At 32.9% G+C, this 27,306-nt stretch overlaps 1 protein-coding gene across 1 annotated transcript in view; it reads left to right on the plus strand.

Annotated features, from left to right (window-relative positions):
- OPRK1 (opioid receptor kappa 1) overlaps window positions 1–22,664 on the plus strand; it is a 29,189-nt gene extending 6,525 nt beyond the window's left edge. The window contains exons 3-4 of the mRNA XM_051970201.1: window positions 9,862–10,214; window positions 18,709–22,664. Coding sequence (XP_051826161.1) covers window positions 9,862–10,214; window positions 18,709–19,241 — 886 coding nt within the window. The 3' untranslated portion in view covers window positions 19,242–22,664. The remainder of the gene's footprint in view (window positions 1–9,861; window positions 10,215–18,708) is intronic.
- Window positions 22,665–27,306: the final 4,642 nt, after the last annotated feature.

Genomic DNA, 27,306 nt, shown 5'->3' on the forward strand with positions numbered 1-27,306 from the left:
CAAAATTTCCTAAAATCAGTTGGTTTTTGGGGAACCCTAAAGAAAAAGTATCATTTTAGATACCTTTTCTAACCCAGAGGTATCTTTCTACTGGTCTCCTAAAATAGGTAGAAACATGGTGAAATGAAAAAAAGAAAAGAAGAAAAGCTTTGGCCTTAGAATCAGAAAACCTGAATTGGAATCCTGATCCTGCCACCTTTGACTGTGGTCAAATATATTAAGCTTTCTGGGCCTTCCTTGACAGACATTTAAGATTAAACTACATTGTCAATACATTCTATCACTTTCTTAATTTAACCTTCTCCAACAACATAGCCAAATCTAGACCTAATTTATAATATTTGCTGATTTCCAAGATGAAAATACTCATGTTGGAAATATAACTATTAGTTCTCTCCACTCAATACAAACTATCTCTAGTACATCACCATTTTACCTTCTACTATTTTCCTTCACAATTCCCATGTTCCATGATTTTTCATCTGCCCTAAGATCATTGATAACTTTAAGTCTTTGAGTGGCTCTTGTTACCTAGAATTCCTACTTTTTCCTAATCATTCAGTTCTTCAAGATACAATTGAATGGTCTTCACTTGACCATCTAGAACAAGCTCACATTTATGAAATGATTAATACATAGGGAAATATTGTGGTTTGGTAAAAACAAATCACAGAATCTTAGATTTAGGAGGGACTTCAAAGATCATTTCTTTAAACCTGAGCAAGAATTTGGTCTATAGCATCTTTCCTAAAAAAATGTTTAGCATGAAGAACTTTATTATCTCTCATAGAAATCCATTTCATTCTCCACAGGATTATAGATTAAGAAGTAGAAGTGCCCTTAAAGGTTATTAAATCCAACCCTTTTTTTACAGATGAAGAAACTGAAATTGAATTACTTGACTAAAGTAATCATCCTCATTCTCACTCTCATCCTCATCCTCATCCTCAAAAAAAATCAATATGACACCATTAACATATGGAGTAAATATCAAAACTTCAATTTGAATTACAGTTCTGTAATTTCAAGTTAATGCTTCTTTTACTGTTCCATGCTACCTTTAATTATTAGACATTTTTCCTTAAGTTGCACTAAAATTTATCTCTCTACAATTTCCACTGACCATGTATAAGTCAGGCTTTATTAGATTGCGAAGCAGGGCAAGTATAATTCCTCTTTCTTGTGGCAGTTCTTCAAACATGCATTGAACACAACTATCTTGTTTTTCCTGTTTTTCTCCTCTAAACACCCTTAGTTTCTTCAATTGATGCTCAAAGATATTATGGAGTCAAAGTACACATGTATAACTGTTGTGGTGGTGTGTGCTTTAAAAATAGTTCTTCATTATGGTATTATAATTTGCATTTAGAATCAGATAGGCAATAATCCTCTGAATGTTAAAGTCAGCTGTAGTACTTGCCTGTTGCCTGACACTCAGCAAGAACATTGAGCAAAGAAGGAAATAGTTGGGAGACCAATATATATTGTCATTTTAAGGATTGCTTCTGTTTTCCAGCCTTCCTTGTTCCTATGCCTGTTTCTCAACTGGGGAGAGCCTCATTTTCATCAAAGCCTTGTCTGAAGATCTTTATTCTTGGCATCTCCACAAATAATTTAGCTCCCTTCATCATTTGCATAAAGCAGTACAATTTTCTTCTCAGAGAGGCCAACTTGTTAATTTTTTTTTTTCTGCAAAGAGCTATCTACTTTTGGTTTTAGATTGCTATGTGTTTGAATGACCTTTAGCCAAATGCCCTGAGAAATAATCTCCTATTCTTGGATCAAAGAAAGCAGGGAATAAATGTCTTCTACTGTCTGACTCAGAGCTGAGGTGTAAAAACCAATTACTGCCTTGCTTTTAACTGAAATCCACAAGTAGAATGGTTCATCTTCTCTTTCTGTTTTAATGGCTCTCAGCTTCCTTCTCCAGCATTCCCATATGCCACATCCTATGACAATTCCATAGTGTAATGGAGGGTTTAGGTCACAGATTGTGGTTTTTTCAGTCATATATACTGGGGTGTATGCAATGAGCAAATGAAGCAACTTAATATTGATCCCACCTCCAGCCTTTTTTACGTGAGCCAAACGTTCTCTCTGGGATGCCCACCAATTTACTTGAAATAAAAATAAACTACTAAAAAGTCCCATCTGTGGAATGAAAAGCATGTTTGGTTTGAATAAAATAGAGAAAGGCAATCAGGGTGAGTAAACTACTTATAGATTTTCCCCAGAAAAGTAGTACTATACAGTCCTAAAGCATAAAAATCTAATAAATAAGAGATATTTATTAACTTTTAGAAATTTACTAGGCAAGTATTTCATGGATATTCAATTAAATTCTTATCTCCTTGAAGGCATGTCCTCTTGTATTTTTTGACATCTCCCACAGCAATTCACACTGGCTACTACTGTCATAGACAATTTTCATTTTATGGCATTTGGGTTACCACAGATTCTTGTTTGTTCCTATATAGGCTGTGACAGAATATAGACTCTGTACTTAAAATAATAACAGGTGTATCCCCAGTGTCTGACACACAGGAACTGCATAAGTGAATGCTTTATCTTTCTGAATATCTACCAAATAAATTCTGGGAGATGCACACTAGAAGTATTATTTTCATTTTTACAGATTATAAAACTAGGAGTTCCAGGTGTTAAATGATTTGTCCAGGGTTTGGAGCTAATGAATGGTAGAGGCAGAATTTAAATCTACAGCTCTGCTGACTTCAGGTTCACTGACTCTCCACTATACCTTCCTGGCTTTCTATTCTCTTATGGTAGCTTGTCCCTTTATCTTTGCCATCTTTGAATATAAGGAGTTAGGACTCCATATATAGTATTAATACTACTTTATTCCCTGTAAAAAGTGGGGGGTAAAGGAAGGGCAGTGACTATGAAGAGCAAATAAAATTTCTGAAAAGGCAAAAGTCCTAATAAACTAGGAAAAATAGTGTCAATTATATGCCTTATATAGCTTTTATATGAGATAAATTTGGAGGTAAAAGTATTATCCATTCTCAAACAGTATTTCTCAATTCTTTTCTCCTAGATTGTAAATATATAATAATAGAAAAAGGAAGGAAAATGACATTCTTCCTCGTGCCTCTGAGATTCGATAAGGTGGCTGGGTTCAGGGTTGAATGACTTTGTCAAATTAGCATGGAATTATTACCAACATGATGCCTTCACAAAAGACTCCAAAGTCTCATCTTATTGTGGAGATAACTTAGGAGAAAGTTATAGAGGTAGAAGGGGAAATCTAGGAGAGACTTTTTAGCTGGAAAGTCTATACTACACCATCTAAGAAACTTATACTACAACAGAAAACTGAGGGTTTACTTAGTTAAGTATAGAGATGCTTATTGCCAGAAGGCTGCCCACTAGAGGATGATTTTTTTTTTTGAGGGGAGAGAGAAATGAAATTAATCTCATGAAATAAATGAGAAGAAAATAAGACTGATGAAAATTTAACAAACCAGCTAAGCCACATTGTCTTAGGAATATTCATAGGTGATACTAAAATAATATAGATACAATATAAAATCGAATGCATCTTCAAGCATTTTTTAAAAATTTATTTTTACCAATGATTGTGGTGTTCTCTTCTTTTTTATATAATATGTGATGGTTCTCTGGAAGAGCAGGTTTCTTGGGGAGGTTTTCTGGAGGTAGCCTTAGTTTCAGTTCCAAGTAATAATCACTTCAAATACAGCCAGCTGATAAAATCCAAACGTTTATTTTCTCCTTCCAAGTCTTGTCTCTTTCCTTGGGCCTGGGTAGCTTTCTCAGAGGGCTATCTCCTTCCTTGGTTCCAAGAACTCTTCCAGCTTCAGCCTCCACTCTCTCTGAATCTTGGTTCAGCCCAACTGCAGATTAGCTTCTCAATCTCCTAGAGTGCCCTTTGGCCCTGAGAGCTTCTTGCTTATATGCTGTACACTGAATATACACCAATCATTATATCATTAGGAAACCATTATTTGTTGTAGGATTAAATCAATTCTAAACTAGATTTAAACATTGTTTCTTCGATTCCACTTAGTATTTTGTTTCAAGTTCTGGCCCATAACATCTCCTTGCAGGATCAGATCAATTATAATGAACCATGCTAAATTAGATAATTATTGTCTCTATCAATTCTAATGACTTAACACTTTGTAAAGATTCCAACAAATGATGAAGATGGAATTCTCACATCTGGACTATGTTACCTTCATACATGATGTACTAGACAAGGAAATACCCTTAAGAAAAGGAAGGCAGGAGAGGGGCTGAGTGTCACTTAATACATACACAAGAAATCTTTAGTCTTTTAAAGTCCTATGTGATAGATTATTCTCCAAATGTTTATCTCCTCAAAAAAGGCAAAAATTTGAAAGAATAGCTAACATTTAAATAGTATTGTATGGTTTGCAAAGTGCTTTACAAGTGTTATCCTTTTATCCTGACTGCAGCCTGGCACTCTCTATATTAAGCCACCTAGCTTCCTTGAATCCCATAATCGTTTTCTTTAAATCTCATAATGCTACATAGTCTTCTTATTGAATTATATATAGTAATTAATCAGATGTCAGTATAATTATCCTTACTGGAGAAATTATCCTTTATTGTAGAAAACAAAAAGTTAATGAAAAAAAAAAATATTGTCTAGACCATGTAATAAAATTAAATGGATGGCCTATCATACTTAGGTTTGATAGTTGTTTCTTTTCCACACTGGAGGAGGAGCGCAGGTTTACCATTCATGACTGTAAATGCTTTTTGGTCTCCTGGTGTTTTAATAGAAGACTTCATGAAAATAGTTCTTGTAAGCCTTTAGGGAGTGCTTGGCACTCTTGGAATTAAGTTTTTTTTTTCTATAATTGAATTTAATTGATGCACAAAATATTTGTCTTTGTATTTCAAGTACAACAGGAATTTCATAGTTGTTTTCATCATATTCCATCTGATAGAATATCTTATTCTGCTATATAACTATACAAGGATTTTGGTATTTTTTTTTACCATATCTATGATTTCATTGGTATAGTGAACTTCCAGTGAAGAAACTCTACCAAATATATCAGTTGATTGTTGTCATTTGGTCCTTTTTAGTTGTGTCTCTTTCGTCTAGACATGATTTTGAGGGGTTTTTTGGTCAAAGATACTAGAGTGCTTTATCATTTCCCCCTCCACCTCATTTTACAAATGAGGAAATGAAGTCAAACAGGGTTGTGACTTACCCAAGCATACACAGCTAGTGAATGTTTGAAGCCATATTTAGACTCAGGTCTTCTTGACTGACCCAGAGCTCTATCCACTATGCTACCTAGCCATCAAAAGCATGTTACATAGTATCTGCTTAGAAACTTATATTTTTAGGGTTGTTTGGGATTCCTGACAGATTAGGTGATTTACTCTGGGTGGCACCGAAAGCATGTGTCAGAAGCAAGATGAGAACTCAGATCTTCCAAATAGTCATGCCATTCACCATTCACTGTCCTAAGCAGCCTCTCAGTCCTTCGTGCAATTTCATAAATCTTTACTCTTCTCTATCAAATTAGTATGTGGCACTTCATTCATAGCTATTCTTTATAGATACAAATTATAATTTCTTTTATTTGGCATAGAACATGGTTGTTATTCTTCTAGTTTTTATTGTCTATTTCTAAAGTTTTTAACCAGAATTTTTGGTGTGCCATATATTCAAGTATAATGCTAGTAATGGGAAAAAGTCCATTTTATTTCCTATTTTATCCATTGATTTTTATGTTTAAAGAACTTAATGACTGGATCTAATTTTCATACCCGTGTTCCTTATTTTGCTCTGTTTTCATCTTATTTCCTTATATTTTTCATATGCTACACTCCCATATTTTGTCTTTCTAGCTTTGTTTTAATTATAGGAATCATATTTTTCATTCTATGACATATCCTTGACCACAATGATGCTCATTTTTGAAGAAATGTTAATAAAGCATAACTAACTATATAGATAAAATATTGGGCTTAGAGTTAAGATCTGCAATCAAGTTCCGTTAGTTACCAGCTGTGTGACCTTGCACAAGTGTTATTCACTTCTGAGCCTGTTTCCTTATCTTAAAGGAAGGACATTGTATTTCAGGATATCTTCTATCTCAAAGGAAAAAAATCCTAATCAAGTTGAAATAGATACCTAAAAGTGAGATTGACTATTTTCTTCTTTTAACTTTTCTGGTAATTTGTACTTCTCTTATTCACTGTCTATATTCACTCCATTTAATTTTACATATGCCCCCCTTTGATCTTGTAGGTCCATTCAGAAAAGGTATTACATCTTATTTACCCTCAACACCTTTCAAAGTTCTTTGCAAATAATAATGATGCCCATCAATTGTCACTGTGGAAGACATTTTGGATGAGGAGAGATAGGTGGATTTTATTCTCTCTAAGCATGCTTGTATAACAAAATTTTTTGAGAGATAAAGTTGAATTGTGTGTAATTTAATTCCGTGTAGTTAATCATTTTATTAACATGTAAGCACATAATCAAAAATGCTTAAGATCCCTCCTGGAACCCACTCAATGCTTGGAAGAACTGGCCTTTCTGAGTATGGCCATTACCTCTAATTAGTTAACAAATAATGAGAGAATGGATATTATAATGAGAGATGGGCATATTGTAATAAAGAGACTTATCTATACCCATATTACTCCACATAAGGTTATCTAGACAAAAGGGAGAATCTACTTTTCCCCAGATCTGTCAGAAAAAAATACAATGGACCAAAATCTATCAAGTCACCAAAATTAAAATTTTGTTAACTTTGAACAGATTTGAGTTTTCTCTCATTATTAGTCTTGTATTTCACAGGCCCTGAATAATCTATAGGGGCTGATTTCTGAATGAAGATATAGAAAAGGGGAAAAACCTTGATCCTAATTCAAAATTGATTATTAATATGAGAAAAATAATAACCTGACTTCAACATTTGGAAGGACTTCTCCAGAATTTTCTGGCTAGTTCCCCATTCTCTAATCTTTTTCTTGCCACTAAGAGGGTGGGGTTGGGGAAGAACAAACCTAAAGGCTCCTAGGCTGAGTGACTGGCCTACTTAAGGTGAGAGTGGGTGGAAGTTTTGGTTTCATGTAGATTACTTTCTTTGACAATATAGAAAGTTTAAAACCACATTATAAATAAAATTCATAAAAGCTCTGAATACCTGGGAAATCTTGATTTGCAAGCTATGTTGGTGAACATCTAGACAGCTGAATTTAGTAAAATCAATTATTTTCAAGTTCTTCCTTCCCTTTTCTTCTCCTAACACTATAGCAAAAAATAGCAACACAGAAGGCAAAGAAAACTCTACCTAGAAAATCATTCTTTAAAAACCCAAATAACCATTAAGCACTATTTGAAATAACATAAATATATTTAACAATGAATCTTACCAGTCATTGTTTGTAGCAATAAAACTGAAGAGAGACATGAATAATGAAATAAATTTGTCATTGTTTCAGTGGTTTCTCTGAATTGACATAATTTAGTCACTCCCTGCTGGATATTGTTAATAAGCCCAGTGTTGATCCAGGGGAAGGCTCCAGCTGCCTTGGAAAGCATATTCATTCTGCGGTTCCTTTTATAGCATCTCCTGCTGCTCACTGTCTTCATTCCTCTACAGAGAAATTTCAAAGAGGTCACTGTAGTAGAAAATTCTATCTTCCAGTCCTTACCTTGACTTTTCTAGCTTCCTCTCATCCCAGATTGGGAAGAATCACAGGGTATTGCAAAAAGTCTTAGTGTAATCTTAAGCTTAAACTTGACTTTTTGGAATATATTGTACAAAACTAACTATTTAGGTGCTTTTTATAAGGCAACCAATCCAAATTTTGACAGAATGTTTATTACAATAGTCATTTATTATATGTCCTCAGTTGCTGAATTAAAGAGAGATACACTGTAGAATTGAGAGGATGGGAGAAATAGAGATTGAGGAAGTTGAATATACTGACCATCCATTTTAAATAGTCATATACACACAAATTCAGAGACAGAGAGAGACAAAGACAGTGAGAAAAAGAGAGACAGACAAGAAAGATATATAGAGAGACAGAGTAAAAAAGAGATGGAGGGAGGGAGAGAGAGAGAGAGAGAGAAGAGAGAGAGAGAGAGAGAGAGAGAGAGAGAGAGAGAGGGAGGGAGGGAGGGAGGGAGGGAGAGAGAGAGAGAGAGAGAGAGAGAGAGAGAGAGGAGAGAGAGAGAGAGAGAGAAGAGAGAGAGAGAGAGAGAGAAGAGAGAAAAAGGAAGTAGGAAGAGAGAGAGAGGAAGTAGGAAGAGATATGAAGATATAGTGTCCTAATAATATTCATGAATCATTGCTTTATATTTCCTCTGTTTCTCCTCAGGTCCTTAAATCTATATCCAGAAGGAACCTTAAGGTCATTTAACCTAACTTATGCATTTTAAAGATGAGAAAACAGAAACCTCAAGGGAAGTTAAGAAACTTTTCTCAAATTGCACAGTGGGATATAAAGCCAGTTCTTTGGCTCCATGGTCTATGCTCTTTCTCTTGTCCCACACTGCCTCCCTTTATTCTCTGTGTGCTACATTTTATTCTTTTCAACAGAATCATTGAGGCGTCATCCTAGGATCTTAAAAAAGAATTTATTAGAAGTTTTAAGAGAGGTTTTTCCCCTTTACCAGGTACCTTCTACTTGTTACATTCCTCTATGTGACCACTTATATTTTAAAGTATGAATCTTAATGAAACAAGTATCTTATCAATATATGACATTATTCCCATATCACCACTGTTTCATAAGATAAAAACCAAAGGCTTAATGTGGTAATAATAATGATAATAACAACTAGCATTTATATAATACTATAAGATTTGCAAAACATTTTACAAATATTTCATTTCATCCTCCCAACAATCCAGGGAGATAGGTGCTATGCTTATCCATATTTTACAGATAAGGAAATTGAGGGATGTAGTGGCTAAATGACTTATCCAGGACCACATTCTAGTATCTGATCTGGGATTTAAAATCAAATCTTTCTTACTCCAAATTTGACCAGAGAAGGAAATCTAGAATACAGTTCTGTCTCTATCACTAATTAGTGATAGATCCTAGTATGGTCTCTCACACAGAGTAGGATCTCATGAATGACTCAGGACAAGTCATTTAAGTTCATTTTTCTTACTTATAAAAAGAAATAATTGGATTAGATAGTCTCTTGGGTTCTTCTTAACTTAAATAATATTTCCTCCATTTCTCATGTACAGTTTGCCTACCTTTATGTAAGGTATGTGTCACCTTTCTGTCACTTTCAATATCATAATTTGTTTTTGAGTCATGCTCTAAGACTTAACAGCCTCTAACATTATTAATCCTGGTTTACTTGTTTTATCATTAAATGATACTCTTCAGTAGCTTGAAGCTTTGGAAGGAAGAATTTATGAAACAGTCAAAAAAGATATATTACTATTTTTATAAAATATGCATTCCAAAATTTATTTGGAAGAATATTTGATTTTATGTATCTGTATCTATATCTATCTTTATACACACATATATAATATATATATATACCATATATATACATAATATATGTAGTTATACTTATCTTCATGTTAAAGAGGAGGAAATTAAAATATTCAGTGACTCAGGGACAGCTCAACTTCAGAATAAAGAACCATATTAAATCTATTCCAGAATTTTTAGCTTCAACATTTCTAAGGGTTAGTCTAAGACGTTAGATCCTTCTAGATCTAAAATTCCATGGTTCTATGATTTAATACATAAATGTGTGTGTATATGTATATATGTCAGACATCCATAAATATATATCAGATACATGGAGATTGAAAAATGGAATTTTCTTTTGTATTGCAGATATACAAAGATGAAGACAGCAACCAACATTTACATATTTAATTTGGCTATGGCAGATGCATTGGTTACTACCACTATGCCTTTCCAAAGTACTGAATATCTGATGAATTCTTGGCCCTTTGGAGATGTACTCTGCAAAATAGTGATTTCTATCGATTATTACAATATGTTTACCAGCATATTCACATTGACCATGATGAGTGTCGACCGTTACATTGCAGTATGTCACCCTGTCAAGGCTTTAGACTTCCGCACTCCCTTGAAGGCAAAGATGATCAACATATGTATCTGGTTATTATCATCCTCAGTTGGTATATCTGCTATAGTCCTAGGGGGCACCAAGGTCAGAGAAGGTAAGTATAGTCAGCATACAACTCTTTCAATTTTACCTAAACTTTCCTTCCTCCTCCCCACCAATAGAAAATTCTGATGCAGAGTACAATCAGAGATAATCAATTGAGGAGACATATGAGAATTCAGAGGAATAAGGAAAAACTTCTTATAGAAGGTGGAAGGAAACTAAAAGAGAGTGATGTGGGGGAAAAAATTTTGGGCATAGAAAATAGTGACTTTCTTCAAGCAATCATTTTAACCTGTAGTACAGGGTATCACTTTTTAGTTGATATTGTAGTAGATGGAGGGCTGGATTTGGAGTCAAGAACACCTGAATTTGAAACCTTCTTAGCTATATGACTTTGGACAAGTCATTTAATCTCTTTCTTGCTCAGTTTCCTTATTTGTAAAATGGAGATGTAAAAGCACTTGGCAAATCTTGAAGTACTACTTATTATCATTAAGCAAAAATTTTTTAAAAGGTTTGAACTATTTAAAATACTTATGATTCCTTAAGTATGGAGTATCTATACTTCTTTATCAGGTTGCAGTTATGAATTACTTTGATAAAAAAACAAACAATAAAGATAAAACATTATCCAGTGACCATTCTTTCGTTGCCAGGCCCCTTTGAATTTATGTAGTTATATCTTTAGATGTTAGATAGCCATTATGTTACCAATTTGATTTAGATTCAAAATCTCTGTTTCATAGGACCTTACAGAACTAATACTTCTCTGATATAGTCCCTGAAAATCTAGGGTTAATTACATTATGATTATTCCCAATTTATCCTGTATTTAGCCTGTTTGTACTTGGCCATTTGCTAGTTTTCTCTACCATTAGACATCAAACTTCTCGGGAACAGAGGCTGTCTTTTGTCTTTCTTTGTCTTCCCAAAACTTTGAACAGTCTGGCAGGCACACAGAATACTTTTAATGAATGTTAATTGACTGGATAAGACATAAAACTAAAACATCAGAATAAGACATCAGAATAAAACTTAAGTACAAGTAGGCATGAAGTATTCTTTGAAAAAAGTAACTAAATTTATCTACAGCAATTTAAGGTTCTATGGAAGTTTACTTATACCATTCATTTCATTATTCCCTCATCACAGCCCTGGGATAGATGTTACAAGTATTATGATCCTATTTAACAAGTGAGAAAAATTAAATCTCAGAGAGGTTCTGTTTATCCATTGTCACACAACAGAAAGAGACTGTGAATCCACAACAATTCTGTTTACAAATCTGGCATTCTCCTTACCACAAGATAGTACTTTAATATAGGAGATATAATATATGATAGAATACCATTGGCTAGAATAAAGTATATTTGCGATTTTATTTGTTTACATGGCTTACTTTTAACTTTGTAAAATAGATTTGCCTGAAAAGTTTATAAACAAAATATAGTATAAGTTTATAATGATAATAATAGAATTTATATAACACTTTTAGGTTTGCAACTTTACAAATATTATTATATTTTATCCTCAGAACAACCCTGAGAAGTAGGTGCCATTATTATTACTTTTTTTTAGAATAAAGAAACTGGGTCAGTTAAAGGTTAAGTGTCTTGTTGGTGGTCATATAGTTAATGTCTGAGGTAAATTTATTAGATATCATATATATGGAGATATTAATGGAAAAGAATCTTTTTTTAATTTAATTTTTATTTAATAATTACTTTATATTGACACTCGTTTCTGTTCCGATTTTTTTTCCCTCCCTCCCTCCACCCCCTCCCCTAGATGGCAAGCAGTCCTTTATATGTTGGATATGTTGCAGTATATCCTAGATACAATATATGTTTGCAGAACCGAACAGTTCTCTTGTTGCATTGGGAGAATTGGATTCAGAAGGTATAAATAACCCGGGAAGAAAAACAAAAATGCAGATAGTTCACATTCGTTTCCCAGTGTTCTTTCTTTGGGTGTAGCTGCTTTTGTCCGTCATTTATCAATTGAAACTCAGGTCTCTTTGTCAAAGAAATCCACTTCCATCAAAATATGTTCTCATACAATATCGTTGTCGAAGTGTATAATGATCTCCTGGTTCTGCTCATAATGGAAAAGAATCTTAACAACACAATATGAGTTTTAACTAATCATGATCTATTTAGATTTTTTTAAAAAGTATAGACAATTCAGACAAGAAATTTGCGCTTAAACAATTCATACAACTAATAAAATAATTCATTTTTCAATTGAGTTTATGTGAAAATTCACATGAAAACTCAGTTTACATTCGTCATAAGAAGAGAATGAAAGAAAAGCGAATCCTTAGAATGACATTTTAAGTACCAACACCCATAAAAAAACAATAACAACAAAAACAGACTATAGGAAGAAAAACAGTACCTAAATCTTTAAGATAGGAAATCACTTGCCCCTCATTCCCCCAGCCCCAAGGGTGAAAAGAATTATTCTTGGTCACACTGATTTTCAGTTTGGTACATAAAATAGAAAAGGAAATGGATATGACAAACACATAATTACTTGGAGTGCCTATTCAAAGGCCATGCTGAATGTTTTGTGTCCCATGAAACAAGTTCATGTGCTAAATCCCTATAAAATAGACTGGGGCTTTCCCCTTCCCTCCTCAGTAACAAATCAGCACATCTTCAGCAGCACCATTTATTTAGTGTTGTGCATGTGAGAGTCGAGTCCACTCAGAATCACAATCACAGGAACCAAATTAATAAATGAGAGATAGACAAACTATTCAGGTTTAGGTCATTAGCTCATGTTCCTAGCCAAACTGGATCATTATTCTTTTCACTCTATTTCTAGGTTTTTGTATCTCTAGGGTAAAAAGTACAGTTATGAAAAGAACTGTGCTCTTAATAGAATTTCATTTTTGCTTGCAGAACAATCATTTTGAAAATTATAGATGATATTTCTCTCCCCAGCAATTGTGTAAGTGCTAGAATTCATGAATACTTGTGGGCACAGGTAATTGACTACATATGGCTATAAAATACTTTCAAGGTCATGGCTCAGGTACATGTTCTGAAATAATAACATATCTTATATGGTTAAAAAAATTAATAAAGTACATGATGTTTTTCTCTTATAAAACTGTGAACTGAATTTCCAACTTAGCCACAGAAGACTATTGATAAATATTTCAAGAGATACAAATTCCACTGCCTGCCTCTCTCTTTACTCTCTCACTCTCCCGCTCTCTCACTCACTTAGTCTTTCTCCATATATATCTGTTCTTTCTGTGTTTCTCTGTGCTTCTCTTTGAGTCTCTGTGTCTTTGTCCCTCTCTCCCTCTCTCTGTCTTTCTCTGTTTCTGTCTGTGTCTCTTTATGTCTCTTTGTCTCTCTCCATCTCTCTCTCTTATTGTCTGTCTGTGTGTATGTGTTTCTGTTTCTATCTGTCTCTCTCCATCTCTTCCTCTCTGTCTCTCTCTGTCTTTCTGTATTTCTATTACTCTATCTCTCTTTCTCTTCTCTCCCTCTTATTTCCCATTTTCCATCTGTGCTATTTCTTCAACTCATGCTGGTTTGACTCTCCTTACTCCCCTGCTCCTGGGAGCTCCTCAGTAACAGGCATTACATGCATTCACAATCACACTTGGTTCTAACTCTAGATGATGCAGTGAATAGAGTATGGGCCTTGAAGTCAAGAGGACCTGAGTTCAAATTAGGTCTCACATACATAACATTTACTAGCTGTGTGACTCTGAGCAAGTCACTTAACCTTAGTTATCTCAAAAAAAAAAAAACAAAACAAAACAAAAGAAAACAAAAGAAGAGAAGACATATTATAGACATAAACACACTTGGAATTTGTTTCTCATGTCCTCTCTTAGGTTTTTGTGCATAAGTAGATGTCAGAGATAAAGTAAGGAATAACATATATATGTCAACTATACAGTGTGAAGAAATGGGCTAAGTGATAGAAGAAAAATATAAACACATTGAAAGCAGAATCTGTTATTGTTACATTGCATTTATTGGGTACCAAATCAGCACAGAAAAATGTATTGCTTTTGTAGGGCACTTCAGGGTATAGTGAGCATCACAATTTTTCCTAAGAATTTTCTAAGCATAGAGTTTCAGTATATTGCATTAAATATTAAGTATGTTAGGAATTTTTGGTAAATAATATGGTGAAAAATTATATCTATAACCAGAGAAGGAATTGATTGTATTTGAATACAATTTGAAGCTTTCTTTCTTTCTTTCTCTGTCTCTTTATTTTTAACTTAATTTTTCTTGAGGGTTTTTTTTTTGTTGTTGTTGTTTTTTTTGCATCAGGGGGGAGATCTGTTTTCATTCACAACTTGACTTTTATGGAAATGTTTTGCAGAACTTCACATGTGGTGTCTCAATTGTGGGTGGGGATAAGAGAGAAAACCCAGAACTCAGCCATTTTAAAAACAACTGCAAAAAATTTGCTTGCATGTAACTGGGGTAAAATATTAAATTTCTAAAAAAAGGAGAAAAATAGAAAACACATTTTATGAAGACTATGGACAAACTGGTGAGTAAATATGATGATAAGGGTATCTCTAATTAATGCCAAATGAAAATGAATTCAAGAAACTGTGGATGTTTAGCTTGGAAAATTGATGACTTGAGATTTCATAGACACCTTCAGGTGTTTGAAGGATTGTTACATAGAAGAGGATTATACTACTTGATCTATGAGCAACTTTCTGAGACAAATTAAGACACTTTATGGAAGGAAAAAAATCTTTCTAACAATAAGAATTTCACAAAAGTAGCAAGTCTGCTGTGGGTGTTGGATAATTCTCTCTCCCTGAAGATTTTTAAAGAAAGGCTGGATGACCATTTGGGTATGAGGTATATAAAGAAAACGACTGCTTAAGTGCAGGGTAGACTCAATAGTCTCTGAGATCCTATGATTCTGTCCTTAAATTCTCTGGACTTCAGGTTCATCTTCTGTAAAATAATGGGGATAATAATAGTACTTATTTCTTCAGGACATTGTAATGAAAATATTTCATAGACCATAAGACCTTCATTTAGGTTTTTATTAGAGTGCCCTTTATTACTATGACTGGTAGGTAAATGGCTAAGACCTAAAGTGAGGAAGACATATAAGTTCAATCTAGCCTTATTGACTGTGGCCATGAGTAAATTATTTAACCCTATTTATCTCAGTTCCTTATCTGTAAATTGAGTTGGAGAGGGAAATGGCAAACTACTCATTAGCTTTGTTAAGAAAACTCCAAATTGGGTCGCAAAAAGTTGATTAAAATTGAAAAATATCTAAACAAAAAATAATAATTACTACAAAGATTACTATACTTGCCCTGGAATCTGACAAGTATGACTTATCATGGCATAGATATGATTCTACCACAAAAGGTCATGAATTCAGGAAGAGTTTACTCAGTTGGAAAGTCTTCAAGTGTGGGCTTTGTGATGAACTTACATGTCTGTTGTCAGAGTGTTCAACTTGGAAAGTTTGGAAGAGATCATTAATAAATAGTGGTCAACAGGTGATTAATTTTCTTGATTTCAGAAGCACATAAAAATAGTCTTTTGAGGCATAGGAGACATTTAGTCATTCAACAAACATTTATTAACTCACTAAAATATTTGAAGCAGTTTGATATAATGGATAAAGAGTGTTCCTAGCAACCAGAACTAGGTTCAAGTCCCACTTCTGACACATATTGAACTGAACCATCCCAGATAAACCAGCTAAACTCTTGGTGTCTCAGGTAACTGTATTCTAAAATTGTAGAGAATTTAATAATCTGCACTAGTAGCAGAAATTTCCAAACTCAAAGAAATCACAGATTCAATCCCTTTCCCAAATCTCTGTAGGCCTAAGAAAGACAAAAGTTAGATAGCCTTTTCCCTCAAGGAACTGCAAATAATAGCTCTAAGAAAATCTTTGAGCAATCACTATTTTTCTTTATTCTTTTTGATAATATTTTAAATATATATTTCCATCCAAGGAACTACTGGGTTGAAGAAGTGCAATTTTTTATTTTTTTCATCCTGTAGAACAAAGATTTTTCTTCAAAGAATCTGTCTGTAATCCTACCAGCAGGCAATGAGTCTACCTGTCTCTGCAAACCTATTTAGATTAAGATTTTTTTTTGATTTGTACTTATTTGTACCTCTGCAATTATTACTGAGATTAAAACTTTTCAAATGATTTTGAGCAATTGGGTATCCTTCTTTTGAAAATTATAAATTCATTTCCTGTGATCATTTATACATTATGGACTGAGAGTTAGCCTTATAAATTTTAATAGTTTTTTGGATATTTGTATTTGTTATGTTCGCCATAAATATTTTTCAAGCTGTTTTTTTCATTTAATCATATTAACTTTTCTTTAATATTTTTGTATTTTATATAAGTAAGCACATGAATTTTATTCATAGTTATTCTATCTGTTTAAGAGGTGAAAAAAGCAATTTTGTTTCACTATTAGATGACAATATTCAATTCTCTTTTACTTTTTATAGTTCTTTTTATGTTAAAGTATGTTTGCTGTGTCTGACTTTTTATGGATCTCATTTTGGGTTTTTCTTGTCAAGGATACTGGAATGGTTTGCTATTTCTTTCCTCAACTCACTTTTTTTAGGTGAGATAACTGAGGCAAACTTGACTAGGCCTTACCAAATAGTAAGTGTCTGAGACTGAATTTGAACTCAAGAAGATGAGTCTTTCCAATTCCAGTCCTAGAACTCTGTTCATTGTGTCACTTCTCTTAAGGGGTAAAAGTGACCATTTGCTTTTTTTTTTTTTTTTGTATTTTCAACTACTACTTACTCTTTGACTAGTTTTTAAGTCAGCACAAGAGATTGCCTCTAAAAAAATTATCATTATTAGTATTCACAAAATTCCAAGCTTTGTAATTTGTGGGATGACTAATGGTATTCTGAATATAGCATGTTTTTCTGTATTGTAAGTTATTTGTTGTGGAAGATATTTTAATATTTTAGGAAACGTGTTTTAAGGAATAGACTTCTTATGTCAGAAAAAAATCATTCCATAACATTATTGTTTATAATCTCTTTGTCTAGTAGAAAGATGTTGTTTTGAAAATGTAAAGAAAAGAGTCCCTCTGTTCTATCTCAACCATTTTCTCATCTACCAAAAGAAAAGGAGTGAGCAGATAAGACAGAGAAAGAAGGGAACTGGGTAAACCCCTTATGAATATAACCTTTAACAAGAAGGGACTAATTCTTCCTATGCAACAAGAGAACTGTTCGGTTCTGCAAACATATATTGTATCTAGGATATACTGCAACATATCTAACATATATAGGACTGCTTGCCATCTAGGGGAGGGGTGGAGGGAAGGAGGGGAAAAATTGAAACAGAAGCGAGTGCAAGGGATAATGTTGTAAAAAAATTACCCTGGCATGGATTCTGTCAATATAAAGTTATTATTAAATAAAATAAAATTAAAAAAAAAAAAAAACAAGAAGGGACTAGATTTCTGTTTCTTCCAATATTGAACTAAATCTATTTAACCAAAATCAAACGGGGAAGTGAAAGATATTTTTGGGGTTAAAAGATGAAAATTAACATTAACTTTTATACACACTGTAGTAAAAAAGTAAAAATAAAATTTTGCCACTCTTATTCAGATAATTTCAGATAAATTTTCAGACAAGTCAAAATTATTTTATTTGCATTTTGGGCAAAATTCTAAATATAACAAGTGGGATCTGAGTTACTTATAATTATTTTATAAAAATATATGTAACTCATAACTTAAAAGTTAGTTTCTTTTTGGACTCTTTCCTCTATAGGGGCTTGTCCCTGAAGAAAAGCTGAAATTGAGTGTCTTCTCTCTCAAAAATGGAAGCCAGAAAGCCAGGATTTTTTTTCTCCTTCAAGCTTTTATCTTCTTCTTTCCTTATTCAGGAGAAGATATATTGATCTTCACCTATAAGTAGAGTCCCATGCAAGTGGGTTTTAAGACAAAAGTTACATTTATATCAATTGGTTCATTACCAAATTCTTTGCAGTCAAGTTTTTTTCATATTTGTCATTCTTTGAAAAGTTTCATGACATTCACACTTCATTACTTAACACAATTGAATTTTATTTTATCTTGTCAGTGGTTTAAAAATTGGGGAAAAGTACTCTATAGAGGCAGTTTTCCTTTGGAAAAAATATCACTTCAGTTCCTTATGAAAATCTGCAAAGAAAAATCCATTTTAATAATTAGAAATGTTCTGTATTCTGAAGAAATGAACAAGGCTTATTAATTTTATGTATTGATTTACATTGTAATCAAAGTATATCATGTAACCTTTATGTAATTGGCTATTTGATACTCTTGATTTGTACTGAAAGGTAAATGCCTCCATGGGATGCAGCTTTTATTTGTACTTTATTGGCCTACTTTATGTAATAATATCTTATTATAATTCATTTATCCAAATAGAGAGGCTACTGGGTACATTCTAAATAATCATAACCATATATTTATAATAATTTATGGGATGTTCTAACCTTCCCCTAATTATTATTATTTTTTCTGTTATTTCTTCCAGATATGGATACCATTGAATGCTCTTTGCAATTCCCAGATGATGATTATTCCTGGTGGGATCTCTTCATGAAAATCTGTGTCTTTGTTTTTGCATTCATAATTCCAGTTCTCATTATCATTGTTTGTTACACTTTGATGATCTTACGCTTAAAGAGTGTGAGGCTACTTTCTGGCTCTCGAGAGAAAGATCGCAACCTCCGCCGAATCACCAGGCTTGTTCTGGTTGTGGTGGCAGTCTTTATTATCTGTTGGACCCCGATTCACATATTTGTACTGGTTGAAGCTCTGGGGAGCACCTCCCATAGTACAGCAGCCCTTTCTAGTTATTATTTCTGCATTGCTTTAGGGTATACTAATAGCAGCTTAAACCCCATACTATATGCTTTCTTGGATGAAAACTTCAAGAGATGTTTTAGGGACTTTTGTTTTCCATTTAAGGCCAGGATGGAGCGACAGAGCACTACTAGAGTTCAAAACACAGTTCAGGACACTCCCTACATGAGAGAGGTTGATGGGATAAATAAACCTGTATGACTAGTCGTGGAAATGTCTTCCTATAGTTCTCCAGGAAGAGAGGAATTCAATGATCTAGGATTAACTCAGATCACTACAGCAGTCTGAGCCTAGAAACATAGAATTTTATTTTGGAAAGACTTTTAGAAGTTCTTATGTCATGGAGTCCTGATGAGGGCAAACTGCTATGGCAATCAAGTTCAGTTGATTCCAAAGTTTATACTAAGGCAAGGTTTGAAGACAAATAGAAAATCCAAGTAGGAAGGTACCTTCTTTAAATCTAGGAGGTCAGACTATCTGACAATTTGTTACTAGGGAAAGGAAAGTCAGATCTCCATTTTCTAATATTAGACTTTTGCTTCCCACTATTTGCTATAGCCTTATAGTTAGAGATACTGTTCCTTGTATACTTGGTTTTTAAAAAAGGAAAATTATTTGCTTCAAACTGAAAGTGAATATTTTAAGTCCAGATCCTTGCATAGTGGTAACTTCAAAAATGATGGTCACTATGAAGTTGCTCATCCTATTTCCTTTTACTCTATATGGATAATAAGCATTTCCTTTAGCTGTATGACAAAAATTTCAGCTTAAGCATGGATTGAATTTACATCTAAAGTGTGCAATGTTTTGTGTATTGTGAAAGTCTTTTAATATTAAAAAAAATTCTTAGGATGCCTGAAATATAGTTTCTAAAATATTTTAGGCTATTTGGCACCTAGAGATGATGCTTTCTGGTTTTAGCTATGATTCTCTGGTATTTAACTTGAAAAATGATTAGATGTTAGGTCATACTTTAAAAAAATCTTCTCTTGATCATTTGTGTACAAAAAGAGAACTGGAGTCAGAGAGCCTTTGGTTTATTAAAATATACCAGAGCTTCATCTTGAAATATTTTGTATATGTAGCTAAAGAATGGGCTGGCCCATCATTAGCTCTTCTTGACATATGTGTCTAATTTGAAAATAAGGCAAGCAGCTAATTCATTCACTCAGAGTGATGACATTGCTGGCAATTATTATAGTAATTGGCACATTTCTCTAGTCATAAAGGTATTAATCATAGGATTCTAGCTATTTTTTAGATAGCTAGAGACCTTAATTGATCTTATAATCAGTATAGACCAGCAATTTCCTGTAGATACAGTCCAGCTTCACTCTTCTTGTGGAGGGATAGGAAATATCATTTCTGGGCAGAATGTGGAAATGATATGGTTTGTTTTTGTTTTTGTCATGCCTTAGCTTAGATCAGATGCCACTTAAAGAAGGCAGTTAAGATAAAGCCTTAGTAAACCATGCATTGTGATTTTGCCATTTGTATTCAAGACTCTAAAGTGAGGAAATTTTCAAAATAATATAGATATAATGAGAGATGTACTTCATTTGTGCATTGTCTCAACTCCAAAATTGTTTTGACATATGTGTGGACATTTGACTTTAGAACTTTATTTCACCAAATAGGCACAGGACAAACTCCACCTAGGGTTTAAAGGAACTTAGACATATGCACCTCTGTGAAACTGTAAGATATTTTAATTCTTCTTTCTCCTGTCTTATGTCAATGCTATATCAAAACTAAAACTTGGCATTTAAGGAGTTAAACAAGTATTTTCAAGCTTTACCTCAACTATATTAGCTTGTCTCTATCTTAAATCTCCACAGTACCTTAATTAGTATTCCTAAATTCTTTGGACTGTGACTGGACATATTTCTAATTGAAAATTAAAGAATTTTATATCATATTTCTTTGCCATATTTAAGCATATGTGCTTTTATATTTACAAATAGCCATTTTAATATTTATTGACTATACTATGATATATTCAAACACCTCAGCTACAGTACTAAATGGATATGTTTATACACATATATGTACACATATGGAAATGTGTATATATATATATATGGCTTGAGGATATAAGACTAAAGGAAGGGTAAAGAGACATGCTCCTTTCTTAAGAAATATTTACAAATATCAAAATAATCTCACTTATTTCCTGGAGCATTAAACTCATCTGTTAATATCCTAAGTTCCCCAACTTTTTTACTCTGGGGAGTAAATAAAACCATTGGTAATAAGGATGGCATGAGATTCTATGAAGTGCACATGAAGTGTCCTCATGCTAATGCCCTGATGAGCACTGAGGTCATCTGAGTCTTATGCCTGAATCTGCCCATCTCTTGTGCCAATGATACTAGAATTCTTATGCCACTCAATAGGGCTACATATGCTTCTTTGCTATTGCTGTCAATACTTCTCTCAAAACTTTTAGGGGATTCCTTCAATAAGAATAACAATAGGGAGTCACAAATCAATAGATCACAAAGTTTAGGGATATAATAATAAAAGAAGGATATGATGCATAAATATCTCTTTGTCAAAAATACAACTTGCATTTTTATGCTCTTCTCCAAAAAAATTTTTTTCTGATGTGTGACAGAAGTAGCAATAGTTGCTAAATGCATACTCTTGGATAATGGCATCATCAAAATCCTCTTCTATTAATTTTTTTCTTTAGTATTTTGATGTTCCAGTCCTCTAATTTCAACAATAAATCATAGCAAGATACATATGTGTCTTTCTGAAGTCAGAATCAGACTGTCCAAACTTAGGGACTGCTAGTTTTTCCAGCAATCATTTCAACATGGGTTTGTTACAGAGGTCTAAGTATTTGAAGGAGATAACAGTGAGATAAATAAGTTATTAACAAGAAGGATAGATAGAAGAGTAAATAGAAAGTTTTTTGAATGTGCAAGATCATTATTATGTTCCTGTCCAGAATAGCCCTTTGTAAATAATATTTTTAAATTTATAATTTTTATAAAATGAGAGATAGCCTTTGGTATAATGGATACCACACATCCTATCCACGTGATTCTAGATAAATGACAGCTTCTCCATGCTCTTGGAAATTCATATATTGTAGACAAGACTACAATTTAAATTAAAAAGGGGAGTTTCTTCACCTTAAAATTTCTTATTCTAAGGAAATTATAGGTATAATCCCAAGTCCTCTAGTTTATTGATGTGTAATAATAACAAAAAAAAAAAAAACTTCAATAACAATTTCAAAAGATAGTTGCTTAGTTCCTAATAATCAAGTGCTATATAAGGGTGTCTCTCTGAGCAAAACTTGGCCCTCGTCTTGTATAGTTACTCTCATCCTATTTATAATTATTTAAAATGTATAATGTAGCAAAACAAGATATATAATTGGCGTAAAAATGAAAATGTTTGGTGGGATTTCTAGTAGCAATTTCTCAAGGAGAAAACTGTGACTGGGCTTTTTGGTCCTTTCATGAGAATTTTTGGATTCAGCAGAAACTTGAAAACAATATCTAAAAAAAGAAGGAATTTATTTTGCCCTAGCAAATTCTTCTAGTCTCCAAAAAATACTTTCTTGTTTCTTTTCTAAGCTCTGATAGAAATATATATATATATATATATATATATATATATATATATATATATATGCATATATTATGTATTCTAAAATGGTGATAAATTATGCATTGTTGTGTATATGGTTGTGCCTTGTGATAAAAATATACTAAAAAAAAAAAAGAAAATCTCTCAACATTTATTTGTTATGTTGTTTCATTTATTCTATTACCATATCTCTTGATCTGTATTTAGAAAAAAATAAGGTAGAGTGATTTCATGGTATTGTAGAGGTGATTTGGAACTATTTATTTCTCATGGAGAAAATATAGAATCATTAAAACATAATTAAAGGAAAAGTAGAATATTGGAATCTAATTACTTTGGAATTTTTTCCCCCAAAGTACATTGGATTTGGAGTAAGAAAACAAAAAACCTGGATTCAATTTCTAGTTCTCCTTTTTACTTGTTTGACCAAAGGCAAATCTTTTCAATTCTAATGGTGTCAGTTCCACCCTTATAAAATGAAAGGGTCAGAATAGATAATCAATATGGCAATTTCACCTCAAAATATTATGGCTCAGTTCAGTTTAATATGAAAAGCATTGAATAGCCTATGTATTAGGTAATATGTTAGGCTCTGGAAGTTAAAAAGCCAAGAAACAAACACCTAAAACTTGCTTTTAAGGAACTAGGATTCTAAAATCAACCCTAAAATTTAGAAGAAACAACAACAACCAAAAATTGATTTAGAATTAATTGGAAGTTCTCTTTGTTGAAGTGCTAAGTCATTTAGGGATTTCATATTATTGGAGAAAGACTTTTTTAAGTGGATACATGGATAATTAAGAATCTCTTCCAATTATCAATGTAATACATATAAGCTATATGTTATCTAGGCAGGGTGACTGAGCCAGATTGTCCCCAGAAGGCCAATATTAAATTTGTTTTACTCAAAGGTAGGTAGAAGATAGAATCAGCAAATCAAGCTGATTTATTGTTGTCCTTTTATCTTCTGCTGAACAGGTAAAGTAATATCTCTGTTTCCTTGCTACTGATTTTGAGTAGCTTTCTCAGCATCTCAATTGGATAGATCAACCTGAACCTACTCATATTTAGCTTGTAAGGTTTTGCAACACATAGATCTTACAAGGTTTCTCATTACATACACATATATAACTATATATTAAAGATAACTAAAAACATTCTTGCTTTCACACAAAAAAATTAAATTAACTGGGGGGAAGGGTTACAATATGCTTTGACTAATTCCTTCCTTTAGGTCTCCTATATAGTAATACATTTATGAAGTTTTATTTAGCACATTGTCAAAATTCAAGGCTAATACAATTGTTGTTCAGTGGGGCTTTAATTTGCCTTCCCTATATAACCAGGGAGGGCAGATTTGAAATAGTTTCCTGTAAGGTACACTACCAAAGAATGGGGATACAGTGAAGCTTCTTTAAAGCTCCTATAATTCTGAAACATTGTAGAGAAAAAAAGGCAAAAACTCTCTCTTTTTATCCCTCATCCTTCCTCTGGAAAGAACTTTCAATTCTTGACAAGTGGAAGAAAAACTTAAGCAAAACTGCCAACAAGGTCTCATTTACCATTGCCACACACTTTGATCTGATGTTTTCTTACTAGGTGATCCTAAAGTTCTCAAAGGGAGCATATCTCATAGTGACTACTCAAAATATTTTCATGACTTCCTAATCATCTTCAAGCACAATTCAATTCAATTCAATTTAACCTTTCTTCAATTACCTATTATACACAGAAAAACAGATGGCCTGAAATGAAGGAAACTTATATGCATCAGATATCTGGACCCTTAGGAATCAGAGGCAGTAGAAAGTATGCACCAATCAAAATTCACATTCATCAGAGATATGTCTAAATGGAAGTCATTTGTGCTAGATCTAATAGGATGAATAGTAAAAAAAAAAAAAGAAAGAAAGAAAGAAACCAAAACCAAAACAAACAAAAAACAGAAGAAAGGGATTTTTGACATAAAATCAATCAATAAAAATGTCTTTTTACAACTCACCTCCAGCACCACAAAATTCCTGTTCTCAAGGAGCTCAGACAATATACAAACAACTTTCTTCAAACAGGAGCAGCTGGGTGGCATAATGGCTAGAGGCTTAGGTATGGAGTGAAAAAGTCCTGAGTTCAAATTTGGCCTTAGACAATTATTAGCTGTGTGATGCTGGTCAAGTTACTTAAACCTATTTACTTCAGTTCCCTCTTCTGTAAAATGTGTTATAAAAGAAATGGCAAACCATTCCAGTAAACTATAAATAAGGTCATGCAGAGTTGGACAAGACTGCAACAAATAATCAACAATAAATGTTCAAATGAAATCAATGATGATGATTATGATAAGAAATTAATATTTATATAACATCTAGGTATGTTATATATGTACTATATACATATGTACTATGTACTAGGTATGATACTTAGAAATTTATAGATAAACAAGATAAATATAGAATAATTTATATCTAGAAGCACAGTTTTAAGTGGGCTTTAAGAAGATAATTTTGAGAACTGAATCCTGAGCTTTCTAAAGGCAAAGCAACACCAGATGAAGCTCCAAAGGGAGATATGATCTGGTCCCCATTTCACAAGGCTTTCTTGGAAGATTGCATAAAGGATCTTAAAAGAGAGTTAGAAAAAATGGGGAAAGGAAATGAGATCATTGCAAAAAGAAATGGAAAAAGCATAGAATGCCCTACAAAATAGATGTGGAAAAGATACCAATTTACTAAAAAACAAAATTTGTGAAATGGAAAAAAAATGCAATGAACAAAATAATTCACTTGGCCCAATACAAAACAAGCTAAAAAAAAAGGTAATTGAAGGAAATAATACACTAAACATTAGAATTGAACAAATGGAAGTGAATGACTAAAAAAGACATCAAGAATCAGTCAAACCAAAACAAGAAAAAAATGAAAAAGTAGAAGTAAATATTAAATACCTCTTAGGAAAAACAATTGATGTGGAAAATAGATCTAGGAGAGACAATCTAAAGATTATTGGCTTTCTTGAAAGCCATGATGAAAAAGAGAACCTAGATATTGCCTTACAGGAAATCATAAAGGAAAACTGCCCTGACATCTTAGAATTAGAATACAAAATAGCCATTGAAAGAATTTACCAATCACCTCCTGAGACCCTAAAATTAAATCCCTAAGGAATATCATGGTGAAATTTCAGAATTATCACATCAAGGAAAAGATATTGGAAGCAGCCAGAAAGAAACAATTTAAATCCCAAGAAGCCACAATTAGGATTACCTGGGACCTAACAGCATCCAACTTAATGGATTGAAGGGCTGGAATCTGATATTTCAAAAGGAAAAGAAATTGGATTGCAGCCAAGAATAAGCTATCCAGCTAATATGAGCATTAAGTTTCAGGGAAGAAGATGAACATTCAATGAGATAGGTGAATTTCACCTATTTTAATGAAAAGACCAGAACTGAACAAAAAATTTGATCTCCAAACACAAAAATCAAGAGACATTAAAAAGTAAAAAAGAAAGAATTCTTGATAACTATAAAAAATGCAGGTATAATATGATCTCCTTATGATAATATGAAAAAGAAACTAGAGGTGAAAAGGGAATTGTACTGGAAAAAGAGGAAAAAGGAGATAAAATAAGGGAAATTACATCTTACAAAGAGGCAAAGAAGGCCTATTATAATTGAGTGAAAAAAGGGAAGGGGATGAGTATTGTATGAATCTTATTCTCTTCAGATTTGGCTCAAAGAGAGAATATCAGACATATATTTGGTTTCTCAGAGAAACTTGTTTCTTTGTGGAAGAGTGGGAGGGGAAAAGCAAAAAGAAAGGGGAAGGCTAATAGAAGGGAACATAGAAATATTAGGGGAAAGGTGTAAAAAAAGGGGGAGGGGCTTTAAAGGAGAAGGTCTGGTTGAGAGACATGGTCATCAAAAGCAAAATACTGGGGAGGAGGAAAGAGGAAAAGAAAGAGAAAAGCATAACTTAGGGTAAATAAGATGGCAGGAAATACATAATTAGTTATTTTAATTATGAATGTTAATGGGATGAACTCTCCCATAAAACAGAAGCAGATAGCAGACTGGATTAACAACCAGAATCCTACAATATGTTGTTTACAAAAAATACACTTAAAGCATAGTGATACATACAGAGGGAAGGTAAAGGACTAAAGCAGAATATATTCTTCAGGTGAAGTTAAAAAAAAAAAAAAAAAGCAGGGGTAGCTATCCTGATCTCAGATCAAGTAAAAGCAAAGATAGCTCTAATTAAAAGAGAAAAGAAACTATATCTTACTAAAGGGTACCATAGATAATGAAGCAATATCAATACTAAACATATATGCACCAATTGTTGAGCATGGAAATTCCTAGAGGATTAAGAGAGATGCAAGAAGAAATAAACAGCAAAACTATACTATTGGAGTATCTCAACCTTGCTTTCTCAGAACTAGATACATTGAACCACAAAATAAATAAGAAAAAAGTTAAGGAGTTAAACAAAATGTTAAAAAAAAAAAAAGTTAGGTATCTTTGGATCTTTGGAGAAAATTAAGTGGAGACAGAAAGGAGCTTACTTTTTTTCTCAGTGGTTCATGGAACCTATACAAAAATTGACCATATATTAGGGAATAAAACCCTCAAAATCAAATGCAGAAAGGCAGAAATAGTAAA

This window comes from Antechinus flavipes, chromosome 1, assembly GCF_016432865.1.
Source record: "Antechinus flavipes isolate AdamAnt ecotype Samford, QLD, Australia chromosome 1, AdamAnt_v2, whole genome shotgun sequence".
NCBI lineage: Eukaryota > Metazoa > Chordata > Mammalia > Dasyuromorphia > Dasyuridae > Antechinus > Antechinus flavipes.